Source organism: Heterodontus francisci, chromosome 35 (assembly GCF_036365525.1).
Source record: "Heterodontus francisci isolate sHetFra1 chromosome 35, sHetFra1.hap1, whole genome shotgun sequence".
Classification (NCBI taxonomy): domain Eukaryota; kingdom Metazoa; phylum Chordata; class Chondrichthyes; order Heterodontiformes; family Heterodontidae; genus Heterodontus; species Heterodontus francisci.
Window position 1 is genome coordinate 48266396 of NC_090405.1, and position 24573 is coordinate 48290968.

The following is a 24573-nucleotide window of genomic DNA, read 5'->3' on the forward strand; positions in this document are numbered from 1 at the left end:
TGGCCCATCGTATCCATGCCAGCTGAAAAACACATGGTGGGAAGCTGTGGCCTGGGTCTTCATTGACCCCAAATGTTGAAAAGGAACCAAATGAGAAAAAGGTAAACTTCAGCAGGAATTAAAATATGCAGCTTGTTGTGTGAGAGCCAAAAGATAAACCTTGGTAGAATTCCAGAGGACCAGATAGAGGGCAGAGAAAACAATAGTGCCTTGAATCCTAGACAAGATAGCTGGATGTTTTCCTGCTTTGGCAGGACGAAATAAAATCTACCCAGCAGCAGGGAGTGACAAGAGAAAATCAACCCAGCAACAGGGAGTGAGGAGAGAAAATCTACCCAGCACCAGGGAGTGAGGAGAGAAAATCTACCCAGCACCAGGGAGTGAGGAGAGAAAATCTACCCAGCACCAGGGAGTGAGGAGAGAAAATCAACCCAGCAACAGGGAGTGAGGAGAGAAAATCTACCCAGCACCAGGGAGTGAGGAGAGAAAATCTACCCAGTACCAGGGAGTGAGGAGAGAAAATCAACCCAGCACCAGGGAGTGAGGAGAGAAAATCTACCCAGCACCAGGGAGTGAGGAGAGAAAATCTACCCAGTACCAGGGAGTGAGGAGAGAAAATCTACCCAGCACCAGGGAGTGAGGAGAGAAAATCTACCCAGTACCAGGGAGTGACGAGAGAAAATCTACCCAGCAACCAGGAAAACTTACCAAGCAACAGGGAGTGACAGGAAAATCTATACAGCAACAGGGAAAAAAAACTACCCAGCAACAGGGTTGATAGGTAAATTGGCCATTGTAAATTGTCCCTAGTGTAGGTAGGTGGTAGGAGAATTGAGGGAAGGTGGGGATGTGAGAGGGAATTGGGATTAATGTAAGATTGGTATAAATGGGTGGTTGATGGTCGGCACGGACTCGGTTGGCCGAAGGGCCTGTTTCAGTACTGTATCTCTCTATCGGCCAGGCACTAGCATTGAAATTCAATGTGCCGATAAAGGTCTGAGAGCAGAAAAAAACAGATGACAACAGGAAACATGAGATAAAAACAGAAAGTGCTGAAAATACTTAGCAAGTCTGGCAGCATCTGTGGAGATAGAAACAGAGTTAACGTTTCAGGTCTGTGACCTTTCATCAGAACCCCACTAATTACCCCCAAGTCTCTTCCAGGAATCATGAGACACCTGGTCTGGGCAGGGCAATGGATACATGACTTCTTTTGCAATTGGGCAGTTCATATCATAGCAAGGCAGTGATCGAGTTAAATTAGTCTCTTTAGGCTTTGCTGTGTAGCAAGAGTATAAGAAAGGGTGCTCCAACCAATAAAGGTGTAGAGGTATTTGGCCAGGGGCCTGGGACCGTCCCGCATGGAAGGACGGACTTCATGTCGCATTGACTGACATGCCTGGGGCATGCCATTGGGAGCAGTCATGTGGAGATCGCACTTCTACCCAGGGCATAACGATAATTCTGTTGTGCTTTGATACTGCTGCTCAGACATTAGCATGTGTCAAGTTTTACCTGTACTAAATAAAATGTAACCACTGTAACCAATCAGGGTATCACTTTGAATAATTTCAGAACTTGAGAGTGATTAAAGGGTTAATTGATGCTGACATCCCCTAATTCTAACAGCTTTCAAGAATTGAAAGTGCTGTTACATGCCAAGACATCAGTATAACTGGTCCAACTACCTGGCTGTCATGTAGCTTGTGATGAAGTTTATCTCTCCCACTGAAGCATTTCAAATGCATATAACTGTTCATTAATGGGAACTTTGTATTTGGCTGTAATGTCAATGGGAAATGTGAAAACCTCCTCACAGCAATAACACTAAATATCGTTAAATTAAAATATAATACTTTAAAAATACACATTTTCCACTCGTGTCTCAACAAGGTCTCAGGTTCAATCCCTCATTAATGCTGGGTTAGCTAATTTCACCATAGAAGAACCATGGAAAAGTTACGGCACAGAAAGAGGCCATTCAGCCCATTGTGTCTGCACTGGCTGAAAAAAACTAGCCGCCCAATCTAATCCCACCTTCACCTGGGGACATAGCTAGCCTTTAGTGCCCTAGGGTGCTGGGGATATAAATCAGCCTTCATTGCTATTTCTGATAGTTATTCAGTGGCCCCTGCTGGAAAGTACACATGTGTAGACATGGTCATGTTCAGCTGTGATGCTTCCCATGGTTAAATACTCTGCTGACATTCTGTCTTGGCATTGGGTAAGATACCAGATGTCAATGCAGCCATGCCTAGCACCAGCTCTTGTGTTTAGAAGAGAAAACTGGACAGTGGGGTGGGGGTGGGCCAGTGGGGGAGTGGGGGTAGTGAATCGTTTCAAAGAAAGACATCTTTTAGAAAAATACGTGAGCATTCTGAGATAGGAAAATAAAATAACTTACATTTACATAATACCTCAGGATGTCCCAAACACCTTTACAGCCAATTAAGTAGTTTTTGAAGTGTAGTCAGTGTTGTAATGTAGCAAGAATGCAATTTGTGCACAGCAAGCTCCCACAAACAGTTTGGCATCTTCTTCTCCCTGCTGCTCTCACATGCGTTCAAGTCTTCAGAAGAAGGAATTTTCCTCCACACAAGATCAGATGGCAGGTTGTTCAACCTTGCCCGTCTTAGAGCGAAGACCAAAGTTCGGAAAGTCCTCATCAGGGAACTCCTCTTTGCTGACGATGCTGCATTAACATCTCACACAGAAGAGTGTCTGCAGAGACTCATTGACAGGTTTGCGGCTGCCTGCAATGAAATTAGCCTAACCATCAGCCTCAAGAAAACGAACATCATGGGACAGGACATCAGAAATGCTCCATCCATCAATATTGGCGACCACGCACTGGATGTGCTTCAAGAGTTCACCTACCTAGGCTCAACTATCACCAGTAACCTGTCTCTCGATGCAGAAATCAACAAGCGCATGGGAAAGGCTTCCACTGCTATGTCCAGACTGGCCAAGAGAGTGTCGGAAAATAGCGCACTGACATGGAACACAAAAGTCCAAGTGTATCAAGCCTGTGTCCTCAATACCTTGCTCTACGGTAGCGAGGCCTGGACAACATATGTCAGCCAAGAGCGACGTCTCAATTCATTCCATCTTCGCTGCCTCCAGAGAATCCTTGGCATCAGGTGGCAGGACCGTATCTCCAACACAGAAGTCCTCGAGGCGGCCAACATCCCCAGCATATACACCCCACTGAGCCAGCGGCGCTTGAGATGGCTTGGCCATGTGAGCCGCATGGAAGATGGCAGGATCCCCAAGCACACATTGTACAGCGAGCTCGTCACTGGTATCAGACCCATCGGCCGTCCATGTCTCCGCTTTAAAGACGTCTGCAAACGCGACATGAAGTCCTGTGACATTGATCACAAGTCGTGGGAGTCAGTTGCCAGCGATCGCCAGAGCTGGCGGGCAGCCATAAAGGCGGGGCTAAAGTGTGGCGAGTCGAAGAGACTTAGCAGTTGGCAGGAAAAAAGACAGAGGTGCAAGGGGAGAGCCAACTGTGTAACAGCCCCGACAACCAATTTTATCTGCAGCGCCTGTGGAAGAGTCTGTCACTGTAGAATTGGCCTTTCTAGCCACTCCAGGCGCTGCTCCACAAACCACTGACCACCTCCAGGCGCTTACCCATTGTCTCTCGAGCCAAGGAGGCCAAAGAAGAAGAAGAAGTGTTGTAATGTAGCAAGAATGCAATTTGTGCACAGCAAGCTTTAGCCAGATAATCTGCTTTTAGCGATGTTGGTTGAGGAATAACCATTAGCCAGGGTATCCTACGTTGCTCTTCTTTGAATTAGTGCCTTGGATCTTTTATCTCCAGCTGAAAGGACAGACAGGCCCTCAGTTTAATCTCTCCCCAAATGTGGTAACTCTGATGCTGCTGCATTCCCTCAGTGCTGCACTGGAAGGGTCAGGCTGGGTTTCGCACTCAAGTGTCTGGAGTGGGACTTGAACTCACAACCTTGTAATTCAGAGCAGAGTGCTGTCAACTGAGCCACAAATATTCAAACACCCGGAGGTTTGAGTTGCACTTGGGGTCCTAAAGGACAAGCAGTACTTGGATCAGAACCAGTGTCGGCCCAGTGCTGTGAATCAGATTTCACAGTACTGCCCTCCAGCTCTCCCATCCACCTCGGCTGGGTCTCACAAATTGGCCAACAGCATTGACTATCTGGCAACTGGAGTCCGTCAGAGAGCAGGTAACAAACTAACACTGACTCAATTGTCATAATTATGACCTCCCACTTATCATCAACGGCGCTGGTAACACAAAGTGACTGTTGTGACAGATTAAAGTGAAAAATACAATTGATTAAATTGTCTACAAATGCAGCCAGCTCTGTTGCAAGCTGAAACTAGAGAGAATCTTTTTGAAAACTACCCCAGCTCCTGCAGTTCAGCTCGTGTCAGTGTCACCAGGAATTATCCTTTTTACTCTTACACCAAGTCAGAATTCTGCTCAAGGCTTGTTAGCTTTGGAAGAAATCTGCACGGGATAAAGCTCCTGGGGCTTTCGTGCAAACCTCTCTTGCCCAGCTGTATGGCCTGAACCTTGGCACATTGTATTTAAGCTGTCTCTGTAATATTTGTGATACTGATGAATATCTTTGAGGGATGCCAGATAACTTTGAATGAATAACATAAAACTTATTGCATTTGACACCAAAGGGCAAAAGTCTCTTTCAGTTTTCCAGGGTGTTTACATGCTCTCCATCCAGACCCCGCACTCCATCCAGACCCCACACTCCATCCAGACCCCGCACTCCATCCAGACCCCACACTCCATCCAGACCCCGCACTCCATCCAGTCCCCGCTCTCCATCCAGACCCCACTCTCCATCCAGACCCCGCACTCCATCCAGACCCCACACTCCATCCAGACCCCGCACTCCATCCAGTCCCCGCTCTCCATCCAGACCCCACTCTCCATCCAGACCCCACTCTCCATCCAGACCCCACACTCCATCCAGACCCCACTCTCCATCCAGACCCCGCACTCCATCCAGACCCCGCACTCCATCCAGACCCCACACTCCATCCAGACCCCACACTCCATCCAGACCCCGCTCTCCATCCAGACCCCGCTCTCCATCCAGACCCCACTCTCCATCCAGACCCCGCTCTCCATCCAGACCCCGCACTCCATCCAGACCCCGCTCTCCATCCAGACCCCACTCTCCATCCAGACCCCGCTCTCCATCCAGACCCCACTCTCCATCCAGTCCCCGCTCTCCATCCAGACCCCGCACTCCATCCAGACCCCGCTCTCCATCCAGACCCCACTCTCCATCCAGACCCCGCACTCCATCCAGACCCCACTCTCCATCCAGACCCCGCACTCCATCCAGACCCCGCTCTCCATCCAGACCCCGCTCTCCATCCAATTCCCGCTCCCCATCCAGACCCCGCTCCCCATCCAGACCCCGCACTCCTTCCAGACCCCACCCTCCCATCCAGACCCCGCGCCCCATACAGACCCCGCTCTCCTTCCAGACCCCGCCCCCATCCAGACCCCGCCCCCCCATCCAGACCCCGCTCTCCATCCAGACCCCGCTCCCCATCCTGTCCCCGCTCTCCATACGACAATCAATAAACACCCCCACTCACTGCTGTTTTTCTCACCTCTTTATCGCAAATACTTACATCAACTGCTAAGAATGTCAGTTCAGTGTCAAACTGGAGAGATTACTCCCTATTGAAGTCCATTCAGGTGCTGACTCTGGATTTATGTTAAACATTAGTATCAGTGCCTCAGCAGAAACAACCATTGCAGTAACTCTGCAGCTACGGTGTAAATACACTCCCAAGTGCTGACTGACCTGCTGTGTATTTCTTGGAGTTTCTATTTTCGTAGAATCTTAAAACAAAGGAGGAAACCATTCGATCTATCATGCATGTCCTGGCTCTTTGAAAGAGTTAACCAGTCAGTAACCACTGCCCTGCTATTTCCCCATAATCCTGCAGATTTTCTCCTGTTTTAAGTATTTATCCAATTCCCTTCTAAAGGAAGAATCTGCTTCCACCATCCTTTCAGTCAGTGCATTCCAGATCACACCAACTGGCTATGTAAAAAAGAATTATCCTCATCTCTCCCCTGGTTCTTTGGCCAATTACCTTAAAACCGTGTCCTCTAGTTAGCAACCGTCCCCGCATTGGAAAGTCTCTCCTTATTTACTCTGATCTCCAGCAATTCTGTTTCCTACTTTGCTCGACTAAAATACTAATCTTGCAAATACTAAATTTGACTGCCCTTGACATTAAGGCAGCATTTGACTGAGTATGGCATCAAGGAACCCTAGCCAAACTGGAGTCAATGGGAATCAGGGGGAAAACTCTCTACTGGTTGAAGTCATACCTAGCGCAAAGGAAGACGGTTGTGGTTGTTGGAGATCAATCATCTGAGCTCCAGGACATCACTGCAGGAGTTCCTCAGGATAGTGTCCTAGGCCCAACCATCTTCAGCTGCTTTATCAATGACCTGCCTTCAATCATAAGGTCAGAAGTGGGGATGTTCACTGATGATTGCACAATGTTCAGCACTATTCGCGACGACTCAAATACTGAAGCAGTCTGTGTAGAAATGCAGCAAGACCTGGACAATATCCAGGCTTGGGCTGATAAGTGGCAAGTAACATTCGTGCCACACAAGTGCTAGGCAATGACCATCTCCAACAAGAGAGAATCTAACCATCTCCCCTTGACGTTCAATGGCATTACTGTTGCTGAATCCCCCACTATCAACATCCTAGGGGCTACCATTGACCAGAAACTGAACTGGAGTAGCCATATAAATATTGTGGCTACAAGAGCAAGTCAGAGACTAGGAATCCTGAGGCGAGTAACTCACCTCCTGATTCCCTAAAGCCTGTCCACCATCTACAAGGCACAAGTCAGCAGTGTGATGGAATACTCTCCACTTGCCTGGATGGGTGCAGCTCCAACAATACTCAAGAAGCTTGACACCATCCAGAACAAAGCAGCCCGCTTGATTGGCACACCATCCTCAAACATTCACTCCCTCCACCACTGACGCACAGTGGCAGCAGTGTGTACCATCTACAAGATGCACTGCAGCAACGCACCAAGGCTCCTTAGACAGCACCTTCCAAACCCGCGACCTCTACCACCTCGAAGGACAAGAGCAGAAGATGCATGGGAACACCAACACCTGCAAGTTCCCCTCCAAGTCACACACCATCCTGACTTGGAACTATATCACCGTTCCTTCACTGTCGCTGGGTCAAAATCCTGCAACTCCCTTCCTAACAGCACTGTGGGTGTACCTACCTCACATGGACTGCAGCAGTTCAAGAAGGCAGCTCACCACCATCTTCTCAAGGGCAATTAGGGATGGGCAATAAATGCTGGCCTGGCCAGTGACACCCACATCCCATGAATGAATTTTTAAAAATCTAAATCAAAGATTGCCCATAATCCAGCCATTAAAATAATTAACAAGGTGATGATTTTCAAAACACACTTTACCACAAAAAGCAACATACAAATGCTACTGTACCATTTACATATCCCCATAACCCTTATATTTAGAAATTAAGATTTTTTTTAGTTGTCTGCTGAATTAGGAGAGCTAATAGAATGTTATTGTTTATTGCGATGGGAATTTAATACAAAAGTAGGGAGGTTATACTTCAGTTATACGGGGCACTGGTGAGACCACATCTGGAGTACTGTGTACAGTGCTGGTCTCCTTATTTAAGGAAGGATGTAAATGCGTTGGAAGCAGTACAGAGAAGGTTTACTAGACTAATACCTGGAATGGGTGGGCTGTCTTATGAGGAAAGATTGGACAGGCTAGGCTTGTATCCACTGGAATTTAGAAGAGTAAGAGGCGACTTGATTGAAACACATAAGATTCTGAGGGGTCTTGACAGGGTGGATGTGGAAAGGATGTTTCCCCCTTGTGGAAAAATCTCAAACTAGGGGTCACTGTTTAAAAATAAGGGGTCGCCCATTTAAGACAGAGATGAGGAGAAATGTTTTTCTCCCAGAGGGTCATGAGTCTTTGGAATTCTCTTCCTCAAAAGGCAGTGGAAGCAGAGTCTTTGAATATTTTAAAGGCAGAGGTAGATAGATTTTTGATAAGCAAGGGGGTGAAAGGTTATTGGGGGTAGGAATGTGGAGTTGAGGTTACAATCAGATCAGCCATGATCTGTAGGCCGAGTGGCCTACTCCTGCTCCTAATTCATATGTTGCTACGTATGTTGATATCAATTGCTGCCTTTACAGATTTAAATTTGACAATCAGCATTAAGCCCTCCTTTAAACTAAATGACGGGATCCTGTTCGACAGAATGGATTCACACTTCACGGGATCATACAGCACTTAAGGGAGCCCTTCGGCCCATCGTGCTGGCTCTTTGAAAGAGCTTTTCCTCTCAACTTCCCTTGCTCTTTAACTGTAATCCACAAATTGTTATTTCTGTTCAAGTCTTATTTAACATATCGGGTTTGTCTTTTCGGAGTATTGTCTAGGGCACGGCGTGGGAGTTGGGTGAGAGATATTAAGAGTTTTTTTTCTCTCTCCTGTATATTTTTGACCCCAGCTGCGGCTTTTTCGATTGCCGACCGTTCAATTAACCGGATCCATTGCACAGGATTAAAAAAAAAACACCACCTTGCTTTCAGTGAAGCAGCGTTTTGTCACGAAGTCTGTTTAAACTGCAATCGGTCTCAGTCCAAAAATCTTCTCGGTTGCTACCTGCAGAAAACTGAGATGTTTATGGTAAAAAGTGTCGTCGTTAATCTTCAGAAGCAATCTACTTACTGTTGATTTTAACACAATATATAAATTATATCAAGCCAAAATTACAATCCAATTCTTTTTTAAAGGCTCGATAAAAGGTATCAATTTCCAAACAAAAAAGTTTAAGGAATTTTTCCCTGCCCTAAACACTCACAACAAACACATTTTATCTAGCCTGTTGCTGTACTTTGGACACGCATATTCTGCACTTTTATATTCAAGAGAGGATCAGCTGTGGCAAGGTGCCCTAAAATTGTCCTTTAACTACTGTATGCTGGTAAATGACATTGCATTTAAATGCAAGACTTGGTAAAATATTAAAGGATGGAATGACAGTGGGAGTTTACCTGTTATTTCTATCGTGTTTATTAATAATTTACTGACCAGTGAAATTCCTGGATTCCACGCACCGCCAGAATAAAACCGAGACAAACAAAAACCTCAATGCCATGAAAAGGCGAAGCAAGTATATTTAATCTGTTAACAACTCCTTCTATAGAACATAGAAGAACATAGAACAGTACAGCACAGTATAGGCCCTTCGGCCCACGATGTTGTGCCGAACCTTTAACCTACTCTAAGATCAAACTAACTACCTACCCTTCATTCTACTATCATCCATGTACCTATCCAAGAGTCGCTTAAATGTCCCTAATGTATCTCCTTCTACTACCACCGCTGGCAGCGCATTCCACGCACCCACCACTCTCTGTGTAAAGAACCTACCTCTGACATCTCCCCGAAACCTTCCTCCAATCACCTTAAAATTATGCCCCCTGGTGATAGCCCTTTCCACCCTGGGAAAAAGTCTCTGACTATCCACTCTATCTATGCCTCTCATCATCTTGTACCCCTCTAACAAGTCACCTCTCATCCTTCTTCACTCCAATGAGAAAAGCCCTAGCTTCCTCAATCTTTCTTCGTAGGACATGCCCTCCAGTCCAGGCAGCATCCTGGTAAATCTCCTCTGCACCCTCTCTAAAGCTTCCACATCCTTCCGATAATGAGGCGACCAGAACTGAACACAATATTCCAAGTGTGGTTGATTCCCCCTTTAGTTTTAAGGGAATATGATTTTGATCCGGCAAAGGAATCGCAGCTTGAAAAGGCACAGCAGGTCAGCAAACAACTAAAAATGATATCTTAATTTTGAATTATCTCCCAAGTGCGAAAGAAAGAATTTGCATTTCTGTAGCGCCTGCCACGACCTCAGGATGGCCTAAAGAGCCTTAACAGCCAATGAAGTACTTTTTTTTTAAAAAGTGGAGTCATGGTTTGTAATGGAGGAAACGCAGCAGTCAATTTGCGCACAGCAAGCTCCCACAAACAGCAATGTGATAGTGACCAGATGATCTGTTTTAGTGATGTTACTGTAACAAACACACATCAGCACCAGCTGTTGCCTGGTAATTGTCCATGCACAATCATAAAAACAACATTTTGCTTGCACTACGCCTATTCTTGGAATAAAACACGTCCCCTAACAATGCTGAAGATAATTTTCCATCTGGTCTCTTCCCTGTCAATTATCAGCAGGTTCTACAATTCCCAGCAGCTTGGCACCATCTGGCGACGGAAAACTCAATTGCACATAAAAGCCAGTCATTTGCAACACTGATGCACGCAAGCATTGGAAATTCAAATTTCCTCCTGCTGTGTTAAACTCCTGAATCAAGTCCAATACAAATGCTCATCCCAAGACTTAATTACAGTTTATTCCTGATAATTAACTAAAACTGGCACTAAAATGTAAATTATCCAATAAACAGCAAAAGTGGGAATTTAGTGTTAAAAGTTAAATCGTCATATGTGGAAAAATAACTTGGAATTAGAGTAGAGTGCATGTTGTTTTCAATATACTATCAGTTGTATAATCAGTCATTCCAGTGCCAAATATCACATGGAGAGACGAGCATGTGTTGGGAGATTTCGTCAAGAAGTTAAGTCATCTCATTTCAAATCTGGAGCTGCTTCATCCAAAAAGCTGTTGAGGCTGCAGGAGATCAATTGAAAATTTCAATACTGCGATTGGTAGATTTTTGTTAGATAAGGGTATAAGGGGATTAGGAACCAAAAACGGGTAAATGGCGTTAATGTACAGATCAGCTGATATCTATTTGAATGGCAGGACAGCCTGAATAGCCTCCTCCTGTTCCTATGTATGAATTTACTACATAACATTCTGTGATTCTCTCTGCCTTGACTCAAAGATGAGCCACTCTGATGACTTAGAGAGAATTTATCAAGAGATTATGGAGCTAAGGCAGATAAATGGAATTGAGGTGCAGATCAGCCATGATCTAATTGAATGATGGAACAGACCTAAGGGGCTGAATGGCCTATCCTTGTGCCTAATTAGTATTGAAAAGTGTGGCTGGTCCCACCTGTGCACTTAGAACATTTAAAATCAGCCAACCAGGAGTGAAGTTCTATACACACATGTGCTAATCTATCTCTTGCAGCTAAAGTACAATTTAGAACCAGTGGTGGACACAGTTGTTAATGGCAGTGAACTACAACTGCTGATTTCAGACTGATGGTACAGGTATAACTACAGCCAGAGTAGTTTCACACTCTGTTTGATACAACTCACACGTAGAAATCTCATCTCAAAAGATTTAGATTGACCTGACAATACATTGCATTGGATCATTTTACCAAGCGCATTGGGCCTGCAGCATCCTTACTTGTAAAGCTGCCTAGACCCAAGGATACAAAAGTCTTGTATGGAAATTTGGCAGCCTGGAGGTACATCACTTCTCCATGGGTTCAAGACTTCTTTGGACAAGTGGGCTTCCAGCACTTCATCGCTAGTCAGGTTAACAACTAAGGAAGCTACAAACAGGAATGCAGAGTACACAAGATTCTGTGAAGATTGCCTGTCCTCAATGGGATGTTAAACTGAATCTGAGATGTCACAATGGAGGTGAAGGAAAAATCCATAAAAGTCCAAGTTATTGGCCAGCTCCAATCCATGATTGGAATCTCTGGGGCAGGAGTAACTATCACTCAACAAACACTCATTTCTGGGGATTAAATTCAACAAGCTCTCCACAATTATTTTTTAACCAAACCATCCATCTCGATGGCACCAAAATGGCAACCGTACCAATTTGGGACAATTCCAATGGGAAATTTGTAGAAACCTGAGACAAGCAAAGGGTCCAATCGGTCACTACTAAGGTTGCAAGGTGTTTGAATTACTGTGTCTTTTCAACAAGCTCTGAGTAGGTGGTGCCAAAAAGATAGTAATAGAGATATAAGGACAGAGAGTAGGGTTATCCTCTTTTACCCTCCAAATCAGAAATACCCCAAGTTTTATCTTAATCAAGAAGATTGTCAAACTCTCCAAGTATGACTATCAGGCAAATCAGACAGGTTTAGAATGAGGGTAGAAAAACCTTCTGACACCAAAACATTCTGTAGGCTGTCAAAACACAAGAGATCAGTCCTTTAATAGCTGGTTTAGTCAGTTGTTTCTGTGAAGAACCTCACCACAAAGGGGATTGGGGTATCCTTGCTTGAAGACTTATTTGGAGTTGGTTTTGGCTGTGTGAAATCCTGAAGATTTTGTTTAATCCAGGGGTTACCATGCATTCCTTGATATTTCTAGCTTATCTCTAGAGCACAGTTGGCAAACAAGACAGAGCTGGACGTGTAGGCCTTAGTTGCTCTAAGCCTCACAGAGCTAAGGCTGGGGCATCTCCTAATGGAACTGCAAGGGCAAATAGGAAGGACAAGTCAGGTCTGGGTGGCACATAGTGCCTCTTAGTGGCTGACTATAGGCTGTGCACCTCAGCTGCAAGGTTCCAGGTTGATGGATAAATATTATAGGGAAAAACAGAAACATACCTAGAAAAAAAAAACGAAGCTCTACGCACCCACACAAACAACTTTAAAAAAACTGCACCCAATCATTAAAAATAGGTATAATAATCATACAGTTCACACGTATGGAATTAATCATTTATTATAGCAGCACAGACCAACAACGATCAAGGTAACAATTTATTTGGATCTCAATACAAAAATTTGGGATTTTGGAGCATCAAACTGCGGAGAACATAAATACAAATCAGAATTTCTCCTAAGCCTTGATTACTTTTTACAAGCACTATCAAAATTGTACTCATTTCTTCACATCGTTTCAATTGAAGATGGATTTTGATTTTGTAAAAATTAGTACAGTTTTCAAGTATGTACACACCAAGCTAAAAGAGCTTCAGCAATACACCTTCGAGGTGCCTGCATTAAAAAAAGATCTTACATTTATATAGCGCCTTTTATGGCCTCAGGACATCCCAAAGCACTTTACACCCAATTAAGTACTTTTAAAGAGTAATCACCGCTGTAACGTAGGAAATGTGGCAATTTGTGCACAGCAAGCCCCCACAAACAGCAATGACCAAATCATCTGCTTTAGGTGTAGGTCAATCTCCACTGTTGATAAAAGAATTGCTTAAAGATGGTTTAAATAAAAATATCACTTTTTTCCTTAAATAAAAGGACTAAAGCACTCCTGCCATCTCATTTGGGTCACTCAAATTTGGGGCAGGCCAAAGGCACTACCCATCTGCACTTTCCCAGCCAGCAGATAATTAGACCACTTCAATCTTGTGCCCGTGCCCTGCTCGGACAGAGGAGCTGGTCTTCAAAGATGTTTTTGGACTCTATAGAGAAGCTCGCAGAGAGCAAGCACATGGGATTGGCTGCTCCGTGCTTACAGGGTTGAAAGCAGCTCCTCTATCCAGGCATCAGAATTGTGGGCCCACATCGCACTGGGTCTCAAGTGATGCCAAGTACATGGAAAATAAGTTTGTTTACACTAATAGCAGCATTAACCTATGGATTAAGAGCTATTAAAATAACAGATGGAGGAATTTCAGCCTATTGGTGTTAAGCAATCTGGGCAGTGCAATGTTTGTAACGACATGTGACTCATGGAGCTGAAGAGTGGCACAGGGTAGTGTTTGTAAATTTGCAGCTGATTTGCGCATCCAAAGAGAAAATGTATGCACGGAGGTTCCACCTGATATAAAAATCAGTCACTCTTTTAAATCTGCCCACTGCCACTAACCATTCAGGGGGAAAAAAATAAAAAGATACCAGGCACTTCAGGTCAAATACTCAACTGTCGCTCATTCCCACTTCTGCTGTCCACTTCGGTGACCTCTCACAGCTCTTCTACAAAAGGAATTCAAAACATATTCATACAACAATCACATTTCTTTAGACCAATCAATACAACGCCTTAGAAGATCCAATTCAATTCCAGATTAAACTATACATCATCTTTCCCTAAAGTATGCTGGAGACCAAGTGGGAGAAACAAGAGATTTGCATCCATATATCTGGAGGGAGAAGGTGGATTCAAAGGGAAGCGATGCTAATCTGTAAAACTTGACAGATAAACAAAGTTTCAGCACTCCCCGATGCTTCCAATTGTGAGCAGCTGGAGGGTGTCCACACAAACCACAGATGTCTCCGGGTATAAAGAGGATATTTCACAGCATTAACAACTGTGACTCATTACCCGACTGCTCCAAGTAGAAGTAGGGTTTGGCGTTAAATGTCTCATTAAACTCACTGCCAGCTATTTGTTAATTAAGACTGAATCGTTTCAAGTTTTTTTTTTCCTACTTTACAGTGAGCACAGTCAAAGCTGTAGAAGTGGAATGGCAATCATACAGCACAGGAGTCAGCCATTCGGCCCATCATGCCTATGCCAGCTCTCCAAAAAAGCTATCAAATTAGTCCCACTCCCCTGAAAATATTTCCTCTTCAAGTACAGATCCAATTGCCTTTTCAAAGTTACTAATGAATCTGCCTTGAACGCCCTCCTCAGGCAGTGCATTCCAGATCATTACCTGATTAGAAACATTGTGGAGGACAGAACAGCAAAGCTAAGAGACCTAGCACCTGAAAGTTGGTAGTATAATGTAGCAATGTAATCTAGTATTACAAGTTTATTTTTTCTTTCCCCCAGGAATGCATTAATAATCCATAAAAACTATAAACAATACATTAGTACAGCACTTTGAGAAAATAACCAAAAAGTAAATAAAATACAAGACATAAAACTGAGGAGTCTGTGTCCAAGGTGGGCTTGCGATTATGTTTCTGCTGCATCATCGATTCAGTTTCTTGATCAGATCCTCCAACTTCATTGCAAGTTTCAAGTCGCCCTGTACGCGTATCCGTCCACTTATGTAGGCAGAAAAAGGCTTCAGATCCCCTGAGAACAAAGCGTGCATGGTGTCTTCTGACACTTCCAGAGTCACATCAGGGTCTCTCTCAGGCATGCCATAACCTGCCTCTCCAGAACCTGAAAGTTAACAAGAGGGGGTTACAGACAGCCAATAACTAATCTTAACATCTTACTTTGGAATTTTTTTTTTGCTTTGTTATCAAAGAATATTGGAGCTTTGCAAAGAAATATTTGCAGTATAATTTGACGCTATAAAGACTAGACTGCTAAGCCCTAACCTTAGGAGAGGACGTCTTACTCCATCTACAATTGATCTTCAAGCATATCACTGCCTTTTTATGAAATTAATTTACAAAAATCTAATTAGCTCACAAAAGAATATTCCTGACTTCATGCTATTCTCCGTGTTTTTTTTAAATTGTTTTTGGGGATGCAAGTGATGTTGCAAAGATCCACTTATTGCCGAAACTCTAGCTGAACTGAGGTGGTGGTAGACTGAACCGCTGCATTCCTTGTAGTGAAGGTACTCCCATGCAGGTGTAGGCAGAGAATTTTAGGATTTTGACCCAGCAACAACAAAAGGAACAACCGCTATAGATCGAAGACAGGAATAGTTTGAGACTTGGAGGCAGAATCTGGAGCTGATGGTTTTGCTATTAGAGAATTGGTTTAAACCAGTTTTCAGGGGGCCAGAGTCAGTCAGTATAAGAGTGAGCTATCTTACAGTGCTGACTTTGTTTGCACTGGAGTGCTGACTTGGGTTGCAATAGAGTGCGACAGTGGAAGTTTGGTAAGTGAGGAAGTTCGGTAAGGAGGGATTAGATTAGATTAGAGATACAGCACTGAAACAGGCCCTTCGGCCCACCGAGTCTGTGCCGACCATCAACCCCCCATTTATACTAATCCTACACTAATCCCATATTCCTACCAAACATCCCCACCTGTCCCTATACTTCCCTACCACCTACCTATACTAGGGACAATTTATAATGGCCAATTTACCTATCAACCTGCAAGTCTTTGGCATGTGGGAGGAAACCGGAGCACCCGGAGAAAACCCACGCAGACACAGGCAGAACTTGCAAACTCCACACAGGCAGTACCCAGAATCGAACCCGGGTCCCTGGAGCTGTGAGGCTGCAGTGCTAACCACTGCGCCACTGTGCCGCCCACAGAGCGAGGAGCTCCTTCTATTTCCTACCTGTCCTCAGAGTGAGGGCAGCCCAGAGCTTCCAAAGAGCACAGCTGACTGAGAGAAGACTCGGAGGGCAGAGTTCCGGACCGGTAAGTATAAAAAACTTCCCTCTGGTAAAAAAAAACTGAAAGTGACATCACAAAAAAGCGGTGACCTGATTGGCTGGTAGGGAATTTTTTTTTTAACTGAATTTGAAAATAAAACATTGATAAAAATTGATTGAAACCCTAATTAACTAATTAATAAGTAGAGTAACTAAACCAGAGGGAGCAGATTACTGTATTTAGTTAGCATTTAAAATTTATAGCAGGAAGATAGCACTAGGGACCATATAGTTAATACAATTTAGTAAGGATTTAATAAGTATTTATTAATCTTAAATTAATTTATTAATTAGTGCCAGAAATGTCAGTTAGAGGGGTGAAGTGCTTCACCTGTGAGATGTGGGAGGTCCGTGACGCTTCCAGCGTTCCGGACGACTACATCTGCAGGAAGTGTACCCAGTTGCAGCTCCTCACAGACCGCATGGATCGGTTGGAGCAGCAACTGGATGCACTTAGGAGCATGCAGGTGGCAGAAAGCATCATAGACAGGAGTTTGAGAAGTGGTTACACCCAAGGTGCAGGCAGATAGATGGGTGACCGCTAGAAGGGGCAGGCAGTCAGTGCAGGAATCCCCTGTGGCTATCCCCCTCTCTAACAAGTATACCGTTTTGGATACTGTTGGGGGGGGATGGCCTATCAGGGGAAAACAGCAGCAACCAGAGCAGTGGCACCATGGCTGGCACTGTTGTTCAGCAGGGAGGGACAAAGCGCAGAAGAGCAATAGTTATAGGGGACCCTATAGTCAGGGGCACATATAGGCGCTTCTGTGGACGTGAAAGAGACTCCAGGATGGTATGTTGCCTCCCTGGTGCCAGGGTCAAGGATGTCTCTGAACGGACAGGGGGCATGCTGAAGGGGGAGGGTGAACAGTCAGATGTTGTGGTACACGTTGGTACCAATGACATAGGCAGGAAGAGTGACTAGGTCCTGCAGGGGGAGTTAGGTAGAAAGTTAAAAGACAGGACCTCTAGGGTTGTAATCTCGGGATTACTCCCTGTGCCACGTGCCAGTGAGGTGAGAAATAGGAAGATAGTGCAGCTAAACACGTGGCTGAACAGCTGGTGCAGAAGGGAGGGTTTCAGATATCTGGACCATTGGGATCTCTTCAGGGACAGACTGGACCTGTACAAGAAGGACGGGTTGCATCTAAACTGGAGGGGCACAAATATCCTGGCTGCGAGGTTTGCTAGCGTCACTCAGGAGGGTTTAAACTAGTGTGGCAGGGGGGTGGGAACCAGAGCAGTAGGACAGCAAGTGAAATAAACGAGGGGGAACTAGTAAATAAGGCCAGTAAGACTAAGAGGAAGAGCAGGCAGGGAGATGTTGCGGAGCACAGCGGGACTGGTGGTCTGAAGTGCATTTGTTTCAATGCGAGAAGTATAACAGGTAAGGCAGATGAACTTAGAGCTTGGATTAGTACTTGGAACTATGATGTTGTTGCTTTTACAGAGACTTGGTTGAGGGAAGGACAGGATTGGCAGCTAAATGTTCCAGGAATTAGAAGCTTCAGGCAGGATAGAGGATGATGTAAAAGGGGTGGGGGAGTTGCATTACTTGTTAAGGAGAATATCTCAGCTGTACTGTGGGAGGACACCTCGGAGGGGTCGTGCAGCGAGGCAATATGGGTGGAGCTCAGGAATAGGAAGGGTGCAGTCACGATGTTGGGGGTTTTCTACAGGCCTCCCAACAGCCAGTGGGAGGTAGAGGAGCAGATATGTAGACAGATTTTGGAAAGATGTAAAGGTAACAGGGTTGTAGTGGTGGGTGATTTTAACTTCCCCTATATTGACTAGGACTCACTTAGTGCTAGGGGCTTAGATGGGACAGAATTTGTGAGGAGCATCCAGGAAGGCTTCTTGAAACAATATGTAGATAGTCCAACTAGGGATGGGGCTGTACTGGACCTGGTATTGGGGAATGAGCCCGGCCAGGTGGTCGAAGTTTCTGTAAGGGAGCATTTCAGGAACAGTGACCATAATTCCATAAGTTTTAAAGGTACTTGTGGATAAGGATAAGAGTAGTCCTCGGGTGAAGGTGCTAAATTGGGGGAAGGCTAATTATAACAATATTAGGCAGGAACTGAAGAATTTAGATTGGGGGCGGCTGTTTGAGGGTAAATCAACATCTGACATGTGGGAGCCTTTCAAATGTCAGTTGATTAGAATCCAGGACCAGCATGTTCCTGTGAGGAAGAAGGATAAGTTTGGCAAGTTTCGGGAACCTCGGATAACGTGGGATATTGTGAGCCTAGTCAAAAAGAAAAAGGAAGCATTTGTAAAGGCTGGAAGGCTAGGAACAGACGAATCCCTTGAGGAATATAAAGACAGTAGAAAGGAACTTAAGCAAGGAGTCAGGAGGGCTAAAAGGGGTCATGAAAAGTCATTGGCAAACAGGATTAAGGATAATCCCAAGGCTTTTTACACATATATAAAGAGCAAGAGGGTAACTAGGGAAAGGGTTGGCCCGCTCAAGGACAGAGAAGGGAATCTATGTGTGGAGCCAGAGGAAATGGGCGAGGTACTAAATGAGTACTTTGCATCAGTATTCACCAAAGAGAAGGACTTGGTGGATGATGAGTCGAGGGAAGGGAGTGTAGATCGTCTCAGTCATCTCATTATCAAAGAGGAGGTGGTGTTGGGTGTCTTGCAAAGCATTAAGGTGGATAAGTCCCCAGGTCCTGATGGGATCTGCCCCAGAATACTAAGGGAGGCAAGGGAAGAAATTGCTGGGGCCTTGACAGAAATCTTTGCATCCTCATTGGCTACAGGTGAGGTCCCAGAGGACTGGAGAATAGCCAATGTTGTTCCTTTGTTTAAGAAGAGTAGCAAGGCTAATCCAGGAAATGATAGGCCTGTGAGCTTTACATCAGTGGTAGGGAAATTATTAGAGAGGATTCTTCGGGACAGGATTTACTCCCATTTGGAAACAAACAAACTTATTAGCGAGAGACAGCATGGTTTTGTGAAGGGGTGGTCGTGTCTCACTAACCTGATTGAGTTTTTTGAGGAAGTGACAAAGATGATTGATGAAGGAAGGGCAGTGGATGTTGTCTATATGGACTTCAGTAAAGCCTTTGACAAGGTCCCTCATGGCAGACTGGTACAAAAGGTGAAGTCACACGGGATCAGAGGTGAGCTGGCAAGATGGATACAGAACTGGCTCGGTCATAGAAGACAGAGGGTAGCAGTGGAAGGGTGCTTTTCTGAATGGAGGGATGTGACTAGTGGTGTTCCGCAGGGATCAGTGCTGGGACCTTTGCTCTTTGTAGTATATATAAATGATGTGGAGGAAAATGTAGCTGGTCTGTTTAGTAAGTTTGCGGACGACCCAAAGGTTGGTGGAGTTGCGGATATTGATGAGGATTGTCAGAGGATACAGCAGGATATAGATCGGTTGGAGACTTGGGCGGAGAAATGGCAGATGGAGTTTAATCCGGACAAATGTGAGGTAATGCATTTTGGAAGGTCTAATGCAGGTGGGAAGTATACAGTAAATGGCAGAACCCTTAGGAGTATTGATAGGCAGAGAGATCTGGGCGTACAGGTGCACAGGTCACTGAAAGTGGCAACGCAGGTGGATAAGGTAGTCAAGAAGGCATACGGCATGCTTGCCTTCATCGGTCAGGGCATTGAGTATAAAAATTGGCGAGTCATGCTGCAGCTGTACAAAACTTTAGTTAGGCCACACTTAGAATATTGCGTGCAATTCTGGTCGCCACACTACCAGAAGGACGTGGAGGCTTTGGAGAGGGTACAGAGGAGGTTTACCAGGATGTTGCCTGGTCTGGAGGGCATTAGCTATGAGGAGAGGTTGGATAAACTCGGATTGTTTTCACTGGAACGACGGAGATGGAGGGGTGACATGATAGAGGTTTACAAAGTTATGAGCGGCATGGACAGAGTGGATAGTCAGAAGCTTTTTCCCAGGGTGGAAGAGTCAGTTACTAGGGGACATAGGTTTAAGGTGAGAGGGGCAAAGTTTAGAGGGGATGTGCGAGGAAAGCTCTTTACACAGAGGATGGCGAGTGCCTGGAACTTGCTGCCGGGGGAGGTGGCGGAAGCAGGTACGATAGAGACGTTTAAGAGGCATCTTGACAAATACATGAATAGGATGGGAATAGAGGGATATGGTCCCTGGAAGTGCAGAAGGTTTTAGTTTAGGCAGGCATCAAGATCGGCGCAGGCTTGGAGGGCCGAATGGCCTGTTCCTGTACTGTTCTTTGTTCTATGATTGCTGTTCGTGTCCTTCTTGGTGGGAGAGGCCATGAGACTGGGAGGTGTTATTCAATTAAGCTTGGTACATTGCTGCAGTTCAATCTGTAAATAGCATATATTGCAACCATAATGAACCAGAGGTGAAGGAGTTGGGAAACAGAGTCTAATTCCAGCTCTATATGAACACTGGAACAGAATCATGCCATTAAGGCTCTCAAATCCGTCCTGCCATTAAATTATCCTATCCCAGATGGCATCAAGATTTTGAAGCTGTTGTAGTATCCATTCAAGCAAGCCATGAGTATTCTATCAAACTTTGGAATTGAGTTTTGTAGACATTGGACCAGTTTTTAATGCTCAGGGGTGAGACAATCATTGGAGTGCCATCTCTGCTCTCTTCTTGTAACCATATTTTTGCTATTTATTCAGTTAGGCTTCTGGTCAATGGTGACACACACCCTAGGATAGTTATTGTGGAGGTGGGTGGTGCGGGGTGATGCAAGGAGTTGGGTGGCGTTAGGGACTCAGCACTGTGACCTCTGGAGGTCATGTGGAGGTGGTTGGGGCTTTTCTTGTTGACGATGGTCATTGAAGGTCCCCAAGCCTAGTTGTTCAAGTCCTGTTGTGATCTGGGATGGTTGGTTTTGCTACGGCAGGACCTGTATGCTAACTATGCACCGAGGCACAGTTTAGTGAAAGGCCATGTGGAATAATGACAGGCAATTTAGAATGGCAGGCTGTAAGCAGAACGCATGTTTTTATTCTGTGCCTCCATGGCCTTACTCCTGCCCCCATCTCTAACCTCCCTCCAGCCCTACAACCCTCCAAATTTTAGTTAGTTAGTTAGAGATACAGCACTGAAACAGGCCCTTCGGCCCACCGAGTCTGTGCCGACCATCAACCACCCATTTATACTAATCCTACACTAATTCCATATCCCTACCACATCCCCACCTGTCCCTATTTTTCCCTACCACCTACCTATACTAGGGGCAATTTATAATAGCCAATTTACCTATCAACCTGCAAGTCTTTTGGCATGTGGGAGGAAACCGGAGCACCCGGAGGAAACCCACGCAGTCACAGGGAGAACTTGCAAACTCCACACAGGCAGTACCCAGAATTGAACCCGGGCCGCTGGAGCTGTGAGGCTGCGGTGCTAAGCACTGCGCACTTCTCCAATTCGGCCACTTGCCCATCCCTGATTTCCATCACTCCACGACTGACAGCTGTGCCTTCAACTCCCCAAGACCCAAAGCTCTGGAATTCCCTCCCTACACCACTCCATCTCTCTCTCTCCTACATTTAACGTACTCCTTAAAACCTACTGCTTTGACCAAGTTTTTGGTCACCTGCCCCAATAACTCCTTATGTGGCTCGGTGTCAAATTTTGAAGCACCTTGGAACATTTTGCTTTGTTAAAGGTGCTATATAAATGTAAGTTGTATTATTGCACAGAATTGTACAAAATACCAGTTACAAAGTAAAGCAGAACTCCCATAATTTCTTTTGTCTATATATTCCAGTCAATCTGTACACCTGACAGCCTCAATCTAAGAGACACAACTCAACAACATTTGTTTCATATGACAGCATAAAACTTTCCATATCAGCGTGATTCCCGTCAGGAATCTGGCAAATGATTTCTGCCTCAGTTTATGAAAACTACTACTTGTTCAAAGAGTCATTGGTCATTTATACAAGAGCCAGCGACAAATTATCAAATAGTAGCCGGGAGTGTGCCTACCAGTAATTGCCTGCACGTGAGCTGCAATGATTTATTTTTGGAGAGAAGGAGGGTCACCTTTGTGGGTTAATTACATGGCTGGCTCATTGAACTTCCCTCCAACCCCTTTCAGCTATCAAACAGAAGAAAACCTGCCACCAGTCAGAGTTATTTACAGCACAGGAGATCATTCGACCCATCAAGTCTATGCTGTATTTCTGCTTGCCATCTTTGAGAGTTGGTTAGATACCTTCCGGGCTGAAAACAGTTTGAAACCAAATTCCTACTCATTTACATATCTCTCAAGCTGGTGATACTAATTACATAGTAAGCACAGCACAGAAGCAGGACATTCAGCCCAAATGGTCCATGCTTGTGTTTATGCACGCCACACGAGCCTCCTCCCATCGCACACTATTATTGTAGCCTTCTATTCCTTTCTCCCTTGTGTACTTAGATAGATCTTCGCATTTCTTCAATGGTGGATACAAAGAACTGCCCATTGTTCCACAAAATGAAAGCAAGACAAACAGGGTTAGTGAGTATGGCAATTAAAAACCTCTGTCTATCCACAATGCAACTTAAAAATGTGAATGGCTTAAAATTCAGCACAAAATATTAACGCAATTTGAACAGGAGCTCCTGGGCCTCATACATTAGGTACATTACAGACAATATGCTGCAGTCTGGCAGACCCAGCACCAGGGTGAATACGCTTCAGATTTCATCTCATTAAGTGACTCTATCAGTTTAACAAGTGACACAGCAGCACTATAACTGCTGCGTTCCAATTAGTGAGAAGAATCACACTCTTCAAAATAGTAGAATGAAAATACAATCTCATTCTTTCAATAAAAAGAAATTTTGTTGCTGTTACCTTTATACAAAGCTGCATTACCCAATGTAAATGAGAAATCATTTAGCTTACCTCTGCTAAGGTCCAGATAATATAAATTCTGAGTTCCATTCTTTTGATTAACACTGAAAAGGTAACAGGTTCCATTCTGTTTCACAAGTTCCTCTGAAAGGAACAACTTCACTTTAGAAAGTAACCAGTCTGGACTGACAACATCACTCTCAATTTCTTCAATTTCAGCATCATCAGATGTGGTCTGAACACTTTCTATATGGAAGACAAAGAACATTTCAGAGATTGTTCATCTGGTCAAGGCAGAATTTAATTTACAGATATCCCATCTTCCAGCAATCCCAAGTGAGCTCATCCAAAACTCTGCTTCTCATAGCCTAACGTGCAAGTCCCATTCACCCATCTCACTCCTGTGCTCGCTGACCTGCACTGAGGCAACGCCTCAAATTTAAAATTCTCATCCTTGTGTTCAAATCCATCAACGGTCTTATCCCTGTCTATCTCTTTAGCCTCCAGCAGTGCTACAACCCTCCCAAGGTCTCTGCAACCTCCAATTCTGATTCTTGCGGATCCCTGATTTTCTTTGCTCCATCAATGAGCAGCCTTGCTTTCAGTTGCTTAAGCCCCAAGCTCTAATTCCACCCCTTAATCTCTCACCCTCTTGCTCCTCCTTTACGACGCTCCTTAAAAATTATCTCTTTGACCAAGCTCTGAGTCACCTGCCCAATATCTTCTTATGTAGCTCCTTGTCAAGTTTTGTCAGATAACACTCCTGCGAAGCCCCTTGGAATGTTTCACTATGCTGAAGGCGCTATGTAAATACAAGCTGTTGGTGTTAAGTTGAACTGTACAGACCTGGTCTGAGGTAGTCAATCGCTCTGTCAAGGAGACAGACAAAGTGCTACAACTGGCCTCAGTGGTTAGGGAAGGCAAAATAGGTTGAAGTTGGTACTCCTGTTCACTATCCAGAGGCTGGCTGTTGAACCATTCCCAGTCAGGTTGCCAACTTTGGTTTGACATTGTGCTGGAGGTTTCAACTGCTTGTGTCTAGATTACAACACTTGGAGCTGCTTGTGGCCTACAAGTCTTGGCAACACAGCCCTATTTGTGCTTGGATTTCTTGCTCTCTGGCTTGTCTTGTTTGAGTTCACTAGCCCTAGTGGTTTGGAAAGGGCTGCACTTCATGCTCTTGACTCAAGTGGGTAAATAATAAATCAGAAATATCCTAGCACTAGCAACCTGAAATACAAGCAAATTAATGGGAATGTGGGTTTTAACTCTACACCTCACATGTGAAGTGGCTACATATGAGTAAAGCTTAGACTCTGCTGCATGATGCCCACATATTTTCACAGTGTACTGTCATTCAGTCTGTTAGAAGAACTTTGGCCCACCTTCACTCTCACTAGAAAGTGCAGAAGGATGTGCCGATTGTGGAGAACTGCTGCGTTGCAGAATTTGCACAGCTAACTTCCGGAGAGGGGC

At 44.8% G+C, this 24573-nt stretch overlaps 1 protein-coding gene across 2 annotated transcripts in view; it reads right to left on the minus strand.

Annotated features, from left to right (window-relative positions):
* Positions 1-12735: 12735 nt before the first annotated feature.
* Positions 12736-24573, minus strand: part of stoml1 (stomatin (EPB72)-like 1) — a 62343-nt gene continuing 50505 nt past the window's right edge. For both annotated transcript variants that reach the window (XM_068015498.1, XM_068015497.1), the window contains 3 exons: positions 24483-24573; positions 23149-23343; positions 12736-15098 (listed from right to left, as the gene is read on the minus strand). The exon at positions 24483-24573 is cut by the window's right edge and continues 144 nt beyond it. In XM_068015498.1, the coding sequence (XP_067871599.1) occupies positions 14902-15098; positions 23149-23343; positions 24483-24573 (483 nt within the window). In that variant the 3' untranslated portion in view covers positions 12736-14901. The remainder of the gene's footprint in view (positions 15099-23148; positions 23344-24482) is intronic.